The 13,458-nt window shown below is 43.6% G+C and overlaps 1 protein-coding gene across 4 annotated transcripts in view; it reads left to right on the top strand.

Moving 5' to 3' along the window:
* Positions 1-13,458, top strand: part of ARL15 (ARF like GTPase 15) — a 338,819-nt gene that overhangs the window by 146,463 nt on the left and 178,898 nt on the right. For all 4 annotated transcript variants that reach the window (XR_016441191.1, XM_090038066.1, XM_090038067.1 and 1 more), the window contains one exon: positions 11,467-11,675. Coding sequence is in view for 3 of the 4 variants with exons in the window: in XM_090038066.1 (XP_089894192.1) it covers positions 11,467-11,675 (209 nt within the window). In the remaining variant the exon portion in view is untranslated. The remainder of the gene's footprint in view (positions 1-11,466; positions 11,676-13,458) is intronic.

Below are 13,458 nucleotides of genomic sequence, written 5' to 3'. Positions count from 1 at the left end.
TCTGACACCTGTTTCTTCTGCAAGTGGAGGGAGACCCTGGTGCATGCTTATGTAGAGTGCACCAGGCTGCAGCCCCTTCACTGCCTCCTCCAGAACTTCTTGCTGAGGTTTGGGCTGCACTAGTCCCCTCACGTTTTTATTTATGCACTCCCCATCTGTGGCCCCACTAAGGGCTGTTGACCAAGAGGTCCCAGGAGTTTGGCCCTAGCCAAGCTAGCCATCCATCCTTTCACCAGGAAGGAGTCTCTGCCTTGGAAAACCTCTGGGGAACTGTGCGACCACTTTCCTGTCCCTGGTTTGATCCCATCTCCAGGCAGAGTTTCGTTGGGCAGTGTCCATTAGTTCCTTGGACTTGTTTCAGGGTCAGTGGGTAATGTCGGGTGTGCTCTGCTTGGTGTTCCCCCTTGGTGCACTCATTTTAAACCTATGATGTCACTCCCATCCCTGTTATATTTTGATGTGTGCCGAGGAACCAGCTGTTACATACCCAGTGGCCTGCCTTCTGAGGGATGCTCATACCATTTCTTAGTGGGCACTGGCCTGTGGTCCCTTAAGCAACAAATAGGCCTGTATCTGTCTGACACACAGCCGATGCAAAGGGAAAGAATATTAATGCAAAGCCTATGTAGACTGATTGGTGCCTGCCCTTCTTCCCTAACAGCTTCCAGCACTTGGAGACCTCATTCAGAAGTTGCAGCCCTATCATACCAGCACTGACATAAATAGTTTTAGATCTCTATATTGTGTCTCTGGCTTCTTTTTCACAGTTACCTTGGCCGCATCAAGGGACAACATCTCCCATGTGCCGTTGAAGCTGAGATCTCCAACCCCTAATTTTTTGACACCAAGAGGTCCTGGTGTTTAAAAAAAAACAACAAAAACCTGCACCTGAAAAAAAGCAGGGCATTGCATGTGGCAGCAGCGTGCGCTGCCCGAAACCAGAGCCTGGCCAGCTGGAGCCATGTTCCCGCTCCTGACCAGGCCCTGTGCACCAGATTGCCACTACTTAGAGCCCTGGGAAGCCCCCAGGACCCTAGGTAAGGCTGTTGGTGCTGGCCCCCAGCCAAGGTGCTGGCCCAGCTTCTCATACTCCCCCTGGGGTAACTTACCCTGTGCCGGAGCACGCATGCCCAAGCACTCACTGGGGACAAATAGCAGCAGCACATAGTTGTGCTGTTGCTACTTGTCCCCAGGGAAATATATGTGCACACTTGTCTGGACGTGCCCAAGAAGGGCAGAAGAATGTTTTGCTGCATATTACTACTATACCTTCACTGAACTTGCTCTTAGATGGCAGCTAAATTTTACCATTGAGATCATGCCCATTCCCCCTGCAGAGAAGCCATGCATTGTGTGTACAACATTGGAGCTCATGTAGTATAAAAGCGATTTTAATCTTTGAAAGGATTTGTGTGTGTAGAAGACTATAATAAAAAGGAGCAATTAAATTCAAAGTATTGTTTTTCATAGTAATAAAAAATTCCTTACAACCATTTATTCTGGAGAAATACTAGATTATCAAAACGGAAACCATGCTTGAGATAAGGAAGGGCCAGCTCTCTTTAAAAATTCACTAAAATCTCAAGCAGCATCCTCAATATGTAACAAAACATGTCAGTCTGCCACAAAAAGATGCAGCTGGCTTTATAAAATGAACCCTGTACAAGCTTTGACAGTGGCTATTCCAAGAGTCATTTCCTGTGATTTGATTTTGCTAGGTTTGATTAGAGTAGCCTACAAGAAATCTTTCTTTCCTTCTTTCTTTACATCTGTGGTGACAATGGTGTTTTTGCACTTTCACCATTTGTTTTTAATATTTGTATAATAAAGGTTTAAAAAGTAAAAAACGAACAAAAAAGCCCTCCACCAGTGCTTCTTTGGTTTCCTCTTAAGTCAATAGGATTCTATTGGCCATCATCAAGACAGAATCAAAGGATGAGGAAGTAGAAGGACTGTGGGTTAGGCTACATGGGGGGCAAGGAGAAAAGGATTTGGTGGTAGGGGTCTGCTACAGACCCCCACATCAAGGGGAAGAAATAGATTTGGGGCTCTTGAGGCAACTCTCAGAGACCATAAAAGCTAAAGAGGCGGTGGTCATGGGGGACCTAAACTACCCGGACATCTGCTGGGAGACACAGACAGCAAAGTCCCACCGCTCACGCAGGTTTCTAACCTGTGTACAGGACCTCCACCTGACGCAGGAGGTACATGGTCCCACTAGGGGGAATGCCTTACTGGATCTGGTATTGGCAACGGGGGATGACATAGTAGGGGACCTACAGATCGGTAGCCATCTGGGGGACAGTGATCACCTAAAAGTACAATTCAACATAAGGCGTCGAGTGGGTAAGGTAACCAGTAGGGTGAACGTGCTGGACTTTAGGAAAGCTGATTTCAGCAAACTCAGGCGATTAGTGAAGGATGCACTGCAGAGTCGTAGTTTTGAAACGATGGGAGCCCAAGAAGGGTGGCTGTGCCTTAAGGAAGCTATCCTTCGAGCACAAAGCGAGACGATCCCCGTGCGAGGTAAAAGAGGGAAAGGGGCCAGGAGGCTTCCCTGGCTGACCAGAGAAATCCTGGGCAGACTAAGGGCCAAAAGGGGAGCACATAAAAAGTGGAAACAGGGAGAGATCACCAAAGAGGAATATACCTCTTCTGCTCGTGCTTGTAGGGAGGCAGTTAGACAGGCCAAAGCTACCATGGAGCTGAGGATGGCAACCCAAGTAAAAGACAATAAGAAATTGTTTTTTAGATATATAGGGAGTAAAAAGAAGGCCCAGGGAGGAATAGGACCCCTGCTAAATGGGCAGAAACAATTGGTGACGGACAGAGGGGACAAGGCTGAACTCCTCAACGAGTTCTTCGCCTCAGTGTTCCTAAGTGAGAGGCATGACAAGTCTCTCACTGGGAGTGTAGGGAGGCAGCAGCAAGGCACCAGACTTCCATGCGTGGACCCTGAGGTGGTGCAGGGTCACTTGGAGGAACTGGATGCCTTTAAGTCGGCAGGCCCGGATGAGCTCCATCCGAGGGTACTGAAGGCACTGGCCGACATCATTGCAGAGCCACTGGCGGGAATATTTGAACGCTCGTGGCGCACGGGTCAAGTCCCGGAGGACTGGAAAAGGGCCAATGTGGTTCCCATTTTCAAGAAGGGGAGGAAGGAGGACCCGGGTAACTATAGGCCAGTCAGTCTCACCTCCATCCTTGGCAAAATCTTTGAGAAAATTATCAAGGCTCACATTTGTGAGAGCCCGGCAGGACAAATTATGCTGAGGGGAAACCAGCACGGGTTCGTGGCAGGTAGATCGTGCCTGACCAATCTAGTCTCTTTTTATGACCAGGTCACAAAACGCCTCGACGCAGGAGGAGGGGTGGATGTCGTATACTTGGACTTCAGGAAGGCCTTTGACACGGTATCCCACCCCATACTGGTGAACAAGTTAAGGGGCTGTGACTTGGATGACTGCACAGTCCGGTGGGTGGAGAATTGGCTGGAGGGTCGCACCCAGAGAGTTGTGGTGGATGGGTCGGTTTCGACCTGGAAGAGTGTGGGCAGTGGGGTCCCGCAGGGCTCGGTGCTTGGACCGATACTCTTTAATGTCTTCATCAGCGACTTGGACGAGGGGGTGAAATGTACTCTGTCCAAGTTTGCAGATGACACTAAGCTATGGGGCGAAGTGGACACGCCGGAGGGCAGGGAACAGCTGCAAGCAGACCTGGACAGGTTAGACAAGTGGGCAGAAAACAACAGAATGCAGTTCAACAAGGAGAAATGCAAAGTGCTGCATCTAGGGAGGAAAAATGTCCAGCACACCTACAGCCTAGGAAATGACCTGCTGGGTGGCACGGAAGTGGAAAGGGATCTTGGAGTCCTAGTAGACTCCAAGATGAACATGAGTCGGCAGTGTGACGAAACCATCAGAAAAGCCAATGGCACTTTATCGTGCATCAGCAGATGCATGACAAATAGGTCCAAGGAGGTGATGCTTCCCCTCTATCGGGCGCTGGTCAGACCGCACCTGGAGTACTGCGTGCAGTTCTGGGCGCCGCACTTCAAGAAAGATGCGGATAACCTGGAGAGGGTCCAGAGAAGGGCCACTCGTATGGTTAAGGGCCTGCAGGCCAAGCCCTATGAGGAGAGATTAGAGGAACTGGACCTTTTCAGCCTCCGCAAGAGAAGGTTGAGAGGCGACCTGGTGGCTGCCTATAAGTTCGTCAGGGGGGCACAGAAGGGAATTGGTGAGTATTTATTCACCAAGGCGCCCCTGGGGGTTACAAGAAATAATGGCCACAAGCTGGAGGAGAGCAGATTTAGATTAGATATTAGGAGGAACTTCTTCACAGTTCGAGTGGCCAAGGTCTGGAACGGGCTCCCAAGGGAGGTGGTGCTCTCCCCTACCCTGGGGGTATTCAAGAGAAGGTTGGATGTGTATCTAGCTGGGGTAATGTAGGCCCGGCACTCTTTCCTGCTTATGCAGGGGGTCGGACTCGATGATCTATTGAGGTCCCTTCCGACCCTAGCATCTATGAATCTATGAATCTATGAATCAGTTCATGTATTAAAAACATACTTTGCTACCTAGAGTCATTTTGGGAACATAGGACTTACAAGAGGCCTCTCTGGGACATTGAGTCCACTTCCCTGTGTGTTGTAGGTAACTCATAAGCAGGAAGTCTTTGTGTGTTAGTAGTGAGGTTAACCATACCTCTTTATTGATACTATGAAGTAGGTGTCTTTACTGTCTCCACAGGTGGCAAGTGGTATAAAAAGTCTAAATTTTTAAAGGTCATTGCAGCTGTACTTAGAGCTTCATTCTTACATCCACTTGATCTGGGGCATGTACTTTTTAATGGAAGGGTAGAAAATTAGGGTTGGAAGGGACCTCAGGAGGTCATCTAGTCCAACCCCTTGCTCAACGCAGGACCAGCCCCAACTAGATCATCCCAGCCAAAGCTTTGTCTAGCCTGGTCTTAAAAAAACCCCTCCAAGGATGGAGATTCCACAACTTTTTTGGGTAACCTGTTCCTGCTTTACTACCCTCCTAGTGAGAGAGTTTCTTCCAGGCTTATGAAAGCAAGCAGACTGCTTACAAACGTAAAAAAAAAAATAAAAGGCACTTTACATAAAACTAAATGCAGTGTGCCCCTACACTGAGCCCGGCACATGCCCAGAAGAGGCAAGGTGTTAGTTTGACCTGGTTCACCCAATGTCTGCATAGATTGGGTGCTTCCATGGGGCTCTTTTGGCACTTTTATCAAATAGCCAAAAAAACCCACTGCAGCACCCTATCTACACAGATGCTGCTGAGCCAGGTCAAACTAACGGGTAGAAAAAGGCTGACAGATTTTGCCCATATGGGTTGGACATATGGCTTTCTAGGAGATGGGCTGCGGAGAGGTTGGTTCTTAGACCTTGTTGAGGTGGAAAGGGGAGTTTCAGGCAGGAAGAATACTACATTTAAGTATCAGGGATATTGTGTTGATCAGCGGTTCAACTGGTGAGGTCTGTAACTCTGACTCAGAATAAGGCTGGTGTCTGATGCAAGCCTGCTAGTTTTGTCTGTGGGACTGCTTTATGTATACCTGCAGGTGTTGGAAGAAAAAAGCTGTTCCACTTAAAACTTTTAAAATAAATATTAATAATTTAAAAAGGAGAATTGCAGTTCTGCAATTGGCAGAGCATTACTTAAGAGAATGATTACTAAACTCTGTTTTAGACATTTATTGAACTAAATCTAACCCACACAAGCTCTTCTCTGACATCCAAGTGAATCAGCAGGGATGGTGTTGGCAGCAGTGTTGGCTCATATGCTCTGAGAGATGGACACTCTAATCCCTTGGCTTTTAAAATAGCAAAACATTTGTGTATTTCTGTTTGTGTTTGTTTTTATTTCTATATAAGCATTAAAAGTTGAGAAACTTCAGTATGTCAGCCTTTTGATGCCTTTTTTTTTTTTTTTTGGAAGCCTTGTTTTGAAATTTGTTTATTTTACTTTTTGTGCAATTGCTTGAGCCAAGTTTATTGTGAATCTTGTCCTGTAATAATGCTTAATCTCAGTGGGATTCATTTTCAGCTGCAAAAAACGCCCCTAGAAATTATTATTCGTTTTTTTTAAAAGTGATATTATATTATATACTTAATGATGATGCTGAACCTTCATTTGGTCTATATTCTGTTTAGTACTATTGCTGTGGTCTTGTTTAATTTTATATATAAATATCACATTTGCATCCTTTGTTAGGAATATTTTGACATTTGCTGATAGCATTACAGCTTAAGTGACAGAAAGGAAACAAATAGTTGAATCTTTGTATGACTCACGTTACATTTCTTCTTCTGAAGGAAATATTTCAGTAAACCTTTAAGTGAGGTTTATGCTAAGTGCTACTGATGGTCTCTGATACTGGTGGCTTGTCCGGGAAAAATTAGCTTAGATATGCTGCTGGCTTGCAGACCCTAGTCAGTCAAACAGTTACTGGAGGAACAGAAATGTCTCCTAATATTTCCCTTATCAATTAGCCTTGTTTGACTCTTTTTGGAGTACCTAGCAGGATGCTGTCCTCAGATCATCCTATACTTTGTGAGAGGTACACAAAGGTCCATGTTCGTAGACCATTCAGATTTTAAAGTCACTTAATTTGAAAGCCTGTGGAATTGGTGACAACATTTATTCAATTTCTTTGCTAAATGCAGTGCATCTCTAAAACTGTGCATTTGTTGTGAAAGATAACTGAAGAATTAGTTCATTCCATAGAGAAGTAATGTAGCTTGTGGGTCATCGTTAACAGGGTACTTGCCACCATCTCTGGTACTGCTTGTTTCTTGTCCTGGCTTATGCTGTACACATACTACCTATTGCTGACAGAATAGTGATTGCTCTCCCCACCTTGTGAGTTAAAGCAGAGAATGTCAACCTAGCTGCCTTTAGAAACTTCTCAATGCCAAGAGTTCTGTTTCAGGTGTAGAGGTCAGAAAAATAAATAAAATTGCAGGCTGAGGTATAGACTTTCTCACTGTTTTTTGTTCTCTGCTTGCTGTAAATTTTTTCTGTACTCCTGAAGTCTTGAGCCATAATAGCTTCAAAAATGAAGTGAACCAGGTTTGAATCAAGGCAGTACTGTAAGAAGAGACCTCAAAGGAAATGCAAAGTGGTGTTGGTGGCGATTAGGTGGCGTTCTTTGTTCTGTGTCAATACTGATATTTACGAGTAAGTTAAAAGAGCCCAGAGAGAGAGACTTACTATATCCAGGTCCTGGTTCCTGGGATTAGTTGCTGTGGGAAGCACATCAGCATCATGTGCCTTTCTGTTTCTCCTTCTTATTCCCTCTAGCAATTAGGGGATTCCCAGTTTTGTGCCCCCGTGGGAAGAGAAAGAATAGTGAGACCAGGAAAACAACTTACTGCTTTGTCCTGACTCAAGGAGAACATACAGAGACCCATGTGCTTTCGTGTGCCCTGTAATGGGATGTCATAGCTCAAATATTACACAGTTTAGGATTTTCTCTTTCTGAGCAAATATATCAGTGCTTTACAGGTAGATAAAAAGTAGCTGGCTAAAACTCAAACCAGATAAAGCAGAAACAATGATAATAGGAAAAAGGCTAGTGTGGCACTAACTTGCTTTAACTCAATTGCTGGGTAGATTTCCTTGCTTATGTGAAGTCTCAGGTTCCTGTTTCTCATCATTTGTGCCTTGCCAGCTGAGAGATTGCATCTGTTCGTGTGGTAATTTATACTAACTGGAAGTAACATAGAAAGTCATATGGAAAGGGTTATAGAGTCTGATCAAGATGGAACCTATTTGCTAATAGGGTGAAAAGATGATGACACTGGTGTGAAAATATAACAGCGCTTCAGTATAACCCTACTTAAACATATTGTATATAACCTAATTTGGTAATAAAATGAAAGAAGATTATTTACTTTATATAATTCTATACTGAATTGTTGGGGTATGAGGGGAGACTAAATTAGCAGTGAATTTACATAAGGCTTTGTGTACTTGTCTACATTTATGTGACCATCTGACAGATGGTCAGATCTAACATGATTATAAGTGTAACATCATTTTTTGTGCCTAAAAGATATTGCTTTGAAAGTTTGAAGAAAATCTTAGCAAATTATGTAGTAATATGGTTTTGCCTCTACTGTTCCTATGACTGGAGTAATCAACAGGGAGGAGAATGAAAAAATGAATACTAGACCTCATTTGTTAATTGCTCTGTGCAGACTCAAATTCACCAGAGAAAATGCTGTCACTAATGTGACAGCTCTTTTTATGGCATTGGTGAATCTTGAAGAAAAGCATATTCTGAAAGTCGACCTCATTACTGTCACTTAATAAAGAATATCTCCTAATGCTGAACAGTGTGCAAAATAAGTTTATTTTTTTAAGGTAGCTATGCTGTAGCATGCTACACCAATGTTTCTCAACCTGTGGGATGCGACCCAAAAGTGGGTTGCAAGAATATATGAAAAGGTTGTGAACAAATTTTAAAAATGGATTCTCCTTTAAAGGAAGAAAAGTGGGAAACTGTGGGTTCTCCCTTGCAGGCTGGCAGAGTTCCAGCTTGCAAGGTAGATAGCCCCAAGTTGTGTGGGGCAGGGGCAGCTTGGGGCCGCCCCTGCCCCACACACTGGGGGCCTGGGAGCAGGGGCCTGGGAGTGAGGGGCTAGGGGGCTGTTTTCTATTTAAACTATTTGCTGGGTCAGGACTGGCCATAGGTGTTTACAAATGGGTCCTGGTACAAAAAAGGTTGAGAGCCACTGTGCAACGCTATTGTCAGATATTGGATTGTTCATGAAAGTAATTATATCAGTGTCATTTTGCATCCCATACACTGTTTAGAATCCTGTGTGTACTTGATTTATTCTTGAAACAAACTCGCATTAATTAATTTTTGGGTGGGGGAAGGGAGAGGCGTCTGTTTTTCAAATATCTGTACCTAGTGCATATTATACCAGGGGTGTGCAAAGTGGGCCATGTTCAATTTGGATTTGGCCTGATTCAGGGCACAGTGATTCAATTCACTGATTTGGATCACTGTCCCAGTTCAATTCGCCGATGACACCAAACTTTGGGGCAAAGCATCCATGCCAGAAGATAGGCGGGTGATCCAGGCTGACTTGGACAAGCTCAGCAAATGGGCAGACGAGAACCTGATGGTGTTTAACACCGAAAAATTCAAGGTTCTCCACCTTGGGAGGAAAAACCTGCAGCATCCTTCTAGGCTTGGCAGTGCTACGTTGGTTAGCACTACAGAAGAAAGAGACTTGAGGGTCATCATTGACCACAAGATGAACATGAGCCTGCAATGCGATGCTGCGGCTAATAAAGCGACCAAAACGCTGGCTTGCATGCTTCTCGAGCAAATCCCGGGACGTCATTCTCCCCTTGTACTCGGCCTTGGTGAGGCCGCAGCTGGAGTACTGCATCCAGTTTTGGGCTCCACAATTGAAAAAGGATGTGGAGAAGCTTGAGAGAGTCTAGAGGAGAGCCACGTGCATGATCAGAGGTCAGGAAAACAGATCTTACGGTGACAGGCTGAGAGCCATGGGACTCTTTAGCCTGGAAAAGCGTAGGCTCAGGGGTGATCTGATGGCCACCTATAAGTTTATCAAGGGTGACCACCAGGATCTGGGGGAACGTTTGTTCACCAGAGCGCCCCAAGGGATGACGAGGTTGAACGGTCACAAACTCCTTCAAGACCATTTCAGGCTGGACATAAGGAAGAATTTCTTTACTGTCCGAGCCCCCAAGGTCTGGAACAGTCTGCCAGCGGAGGTGGTTCAAGCACCTACATTGAGCACCTTCAGGAGTAAATTGGATGCTTATCTTGCTGGGATCCTATGACCCCAGCTGACTTCCTGCCCTTTGGGCAGGGGGCTGGATTCGATGATCTCCCGAGGTCCCTTCCAGCCCTAATGTCTATGAAATCTATGAAATTCAGCCGAATCCGAATCTTCGGTTTGGAGAATCAGTGATTCAGCCATAGACACAGCTTTATATGTTTTTTCTATTTGCCTCGAGGTATCAGGTGTAGCTTGTGATGCTGAGATGATGGGGCAGATGGAGCATCCCATAAGCATGTCGGGGGGGTCCCCCCATGTGCTTGGTAGCAGACCTGGAAGTGGACCACAAGTACTTCCAGGTCTCCTGGCTTGGCTATCGGCCACGGGAGGACCCCAGGTATTCCCCCCACAGACCGAGGAGGCAGCAGTCGCTGAGCTGGGGGGCGGGGGGAGTTGCCGACATACCCTGCAGCAGACCCGGAAGTGGACCGGAAGTGCTTCTGGTCCACTTCCAGGTCCACCAACAAGTGCACTGGGGACGCTGCCCCCGCTCATGCTCCCATGGGATGCTCCATCTGCCTCACCATCTCAGTGTTCATGAGCCAACTGGTACCTTGAGGTATGTAGAAAAAACATAAAGCTGTGTCTATGTCCAAATCATCAAATCTCTCCGAATTGAATTGGAAGCCTCCGATACAATTCAAAGAGATTAATGGGTTTCCTGATTTGATTCAGAATCGGAGATTCGGCTACTGAATTGGGCTCTCCTCCAAATTGAATCAACAACCAAAGTTTTGCACAGCCCTAATATATACATAATATGCAGGCATAAATAACCTTTTTTCCCAACTCTTCAATGAAGATTTCATGTAAAAGTGACATTTACATACCTCCTTCTCCAAAGCACCTTTCTTTATCTGACACACTGTCACCTTCCCCCACGTCATCCCCTTCCTTCTCCCACCCTTCCTTCTACTATAGGCTAGGTGCCATTCCAGACAAAAGAACTGCAAGAATTTGTTATCTATAGTTTGATGGTATCAAGCCAGAATCTTTCTTAATGTAGATTACATCCTAGCTTCATTCCCTGAACGGGGTAGAGCTTTATTAGGAAGGCCTTCATGGTCAATGGAACAAAATTAGTTAAAGTGAATCCTTGCGTGTATTAAATTTGTATCACCTTACCATTGATGAAATATATAATCACTGTAGATTTTCATTAGAATTTTAAACTATTGAATATTCACATAATGCTTCATAGACATAAAAAGAACTGCTTTCAGAAAGAGCCCACATGGAAAATGACAGAAAAGACACGTAACAGTGTCAGACTCTGAGGCAGGGTAAGAGTAAGAAAGGGGAAGGTTTCCATTATTTATACATAGGTGACACATGGCGGGTGGGGGTGTAAAAGTTGATGGCTTTCCAGAGGTTTAGTGCCTGAAGACTCTCAAACAAGGATGCTTTCAGAGCAAGTATAAGATACTGGACCAGCTTTTGGCCTGCTTTTACAAACTAACGTTCTTGATTTTGATTGGTTTTCAAAGAATGTATTATCATCAAAGAGAATTTATCCCATTATTTTAAACACTCTAACGGTTGTCATCTGATATGAATAATTAATCTGTTAAACTTCATTTTATTTTAATTAGTTTTTATTATTGTCTTGAAAGGGGCTGACAATATCAGGAAGTACTGGAGTCGTTACTACCAAGGATCGCAAGGGGTAATATTTGTGTTAGACAGTGCATCCTCTGAAGATGATCTAGAAACTGCTAGGAATGAACTGCATTCTGCTCTTCAGCACCCGCAGTTATGTACTTTGCCATTTTTGATATTGGCTAACCATCAAGACAAGCCAGCAGCTCGCTCAGTACAAGAGGTATGTCTCTGTGGCAGTATGTTGTCAGCCCGTATTTGCTGTCTGCACATCACAAAAGAAAGCATGTTGTTGTTGTTGCTACTACTACATAATCCACAAACCCTAAGTCAAGGAGCAGAGCCTCATTATGGCAGGTGGCAGTCTCACACACAAAATGCTCCTTCCCCTAAGGACATTACAATCTACTGCACTCTCCCCATCATTAGTCTTGGGAAAGAGTACCTGTAAGAGTTGGACACAATTCTCCTGCTTTCACCTTATTTCACTGCAAGAGAGAAAAGACATTTCTAACTGCTTTTACCAAAGGCTGCAGGGAAAGTATCTTTTGTTTTGCTTGTTTTTGTTGGTGCAAGACTAAAATAATAGCTATTTCCATTATGCTGTTTTCACCATTGCTTAAAGCAATTTATTAAGCTTGCAACTATGGGAAGCTTTTTATAGAAAAGCTGCTTTTTCTTCACTATTAGCCACTGACATAGGACTAAGGTTGTAGTTCTGAGCTCTTCATCTGATTCTAATTTTTGTAATTTAAGGTGTGATGTTTTTTGCCTTCCTTGTAGTTAATGTAGTGACTCTCATAATTATTCTATTTAAAATATTCAGCTACTATTATAGTTCCAGAAAAATACACATTTCACTCTTAACTTGGGTACTAAGTTTCATTGATATAAAGCAATAAAAAAGTTGTTAAGGATGATGTGGTCTTCACAAGAAGCTCTACTCTTTAAAAAAAATAAAAAAATTAAAAGGTTATTTTGCATTTTTCTGATGTTAAAATACAGTCAGTTTTGTAATTCTGTTCACCTTTTTTATTTTAAGCACTTATTATAGTAGAGAGCTTACATGAAATATGTTCCTCCTCTGAATTATACTTTTCATTATAGTGAAGTCAAAACTGCATTAGGAACTTATTTGGATTATATAGCAGTATGGATTGTGACTTCTTGCATATACTTTCTTCTCTCCCTCTCCTGCAGAAATGATAGTTTCTCCAATGAAAATCCTGTATTTTGCAAAAATCAAGCTTTATGCCCTTGTGAGGTTTAAATTTGTATATCTTGGTTACATCAGGGTAAACAACATTCATTAGAGACAAAGTTAGTGGTGGATGCAGGAATGAAATCTAAGTTTTCATCTCCCAGAAAAAGAGCTTCTGAAGAAGATGAATTCAATCTATGATTCAGAAACAGGATATTCAGTAGCAAATGCTGTAGACCACTTTAATACTGGTAATTGATGCAAGTTCAACAGTTGCATTTTATTCCCAAACTCCTTTTATCATAAAAATGGCACTCTCTTGCTAGGCACAGCATGGGGTTCAGTATTTTTCTGAAGTGGGCAAGCACTTATATATGCCTAACTGCTGAATTTAAAACCAACCTTGAGAATCCTGTTTTTGAAATTGCATCCCCAGGTTTTAATGCAGACAGAAATATAGCACAAACATTCCATAAGAAGTATATGGTGCTTTGAAGACAAGAAAAGAATAATTTTGGTTTAATGACATCTCACTTTTACAAGAAGGGAGAAGGGAAAAAAGACACCAATTATTGTTCTTAAACTGTGCACAAGATCTTTTCTTGTCAGCTTGGAGCAAAGTATGTACTACGATATTGGGATAAGTATTACAACAGGGAGTGCAGATCTTAAATTTTACTTTTCACCCAGAGGGTGATTCTAATGTGTCAGAGGAAGTATGTTCACTTTTTTCCATGTGGCCATTTAAATGCTTTGCTTTATACCTTTAAGATAATGTCCAGCCTAACTTTTAAAGAAGGTGCAA

This window comes from Crocodylus siamensis, chromosome 3 (genome assembly GCF_052110815.1).
Source record: "Crocodylus siamensis isolate JL-2025a chromosome 3, ASM5211081v1, whole genome shotgun sequence".
In the NCBI taxonomy this organism is placed as follows: Eukaryota; Metazoa; Chordata; order Crocodylia; family Crocodylidae; genus Crocodylus; species Crocodylus siamensis.
The sequence above is the reverse complement of the archived record's forward strand: the minus strand, read 5'-3'. Positions and strand labels throughout refer to the sequence as shown.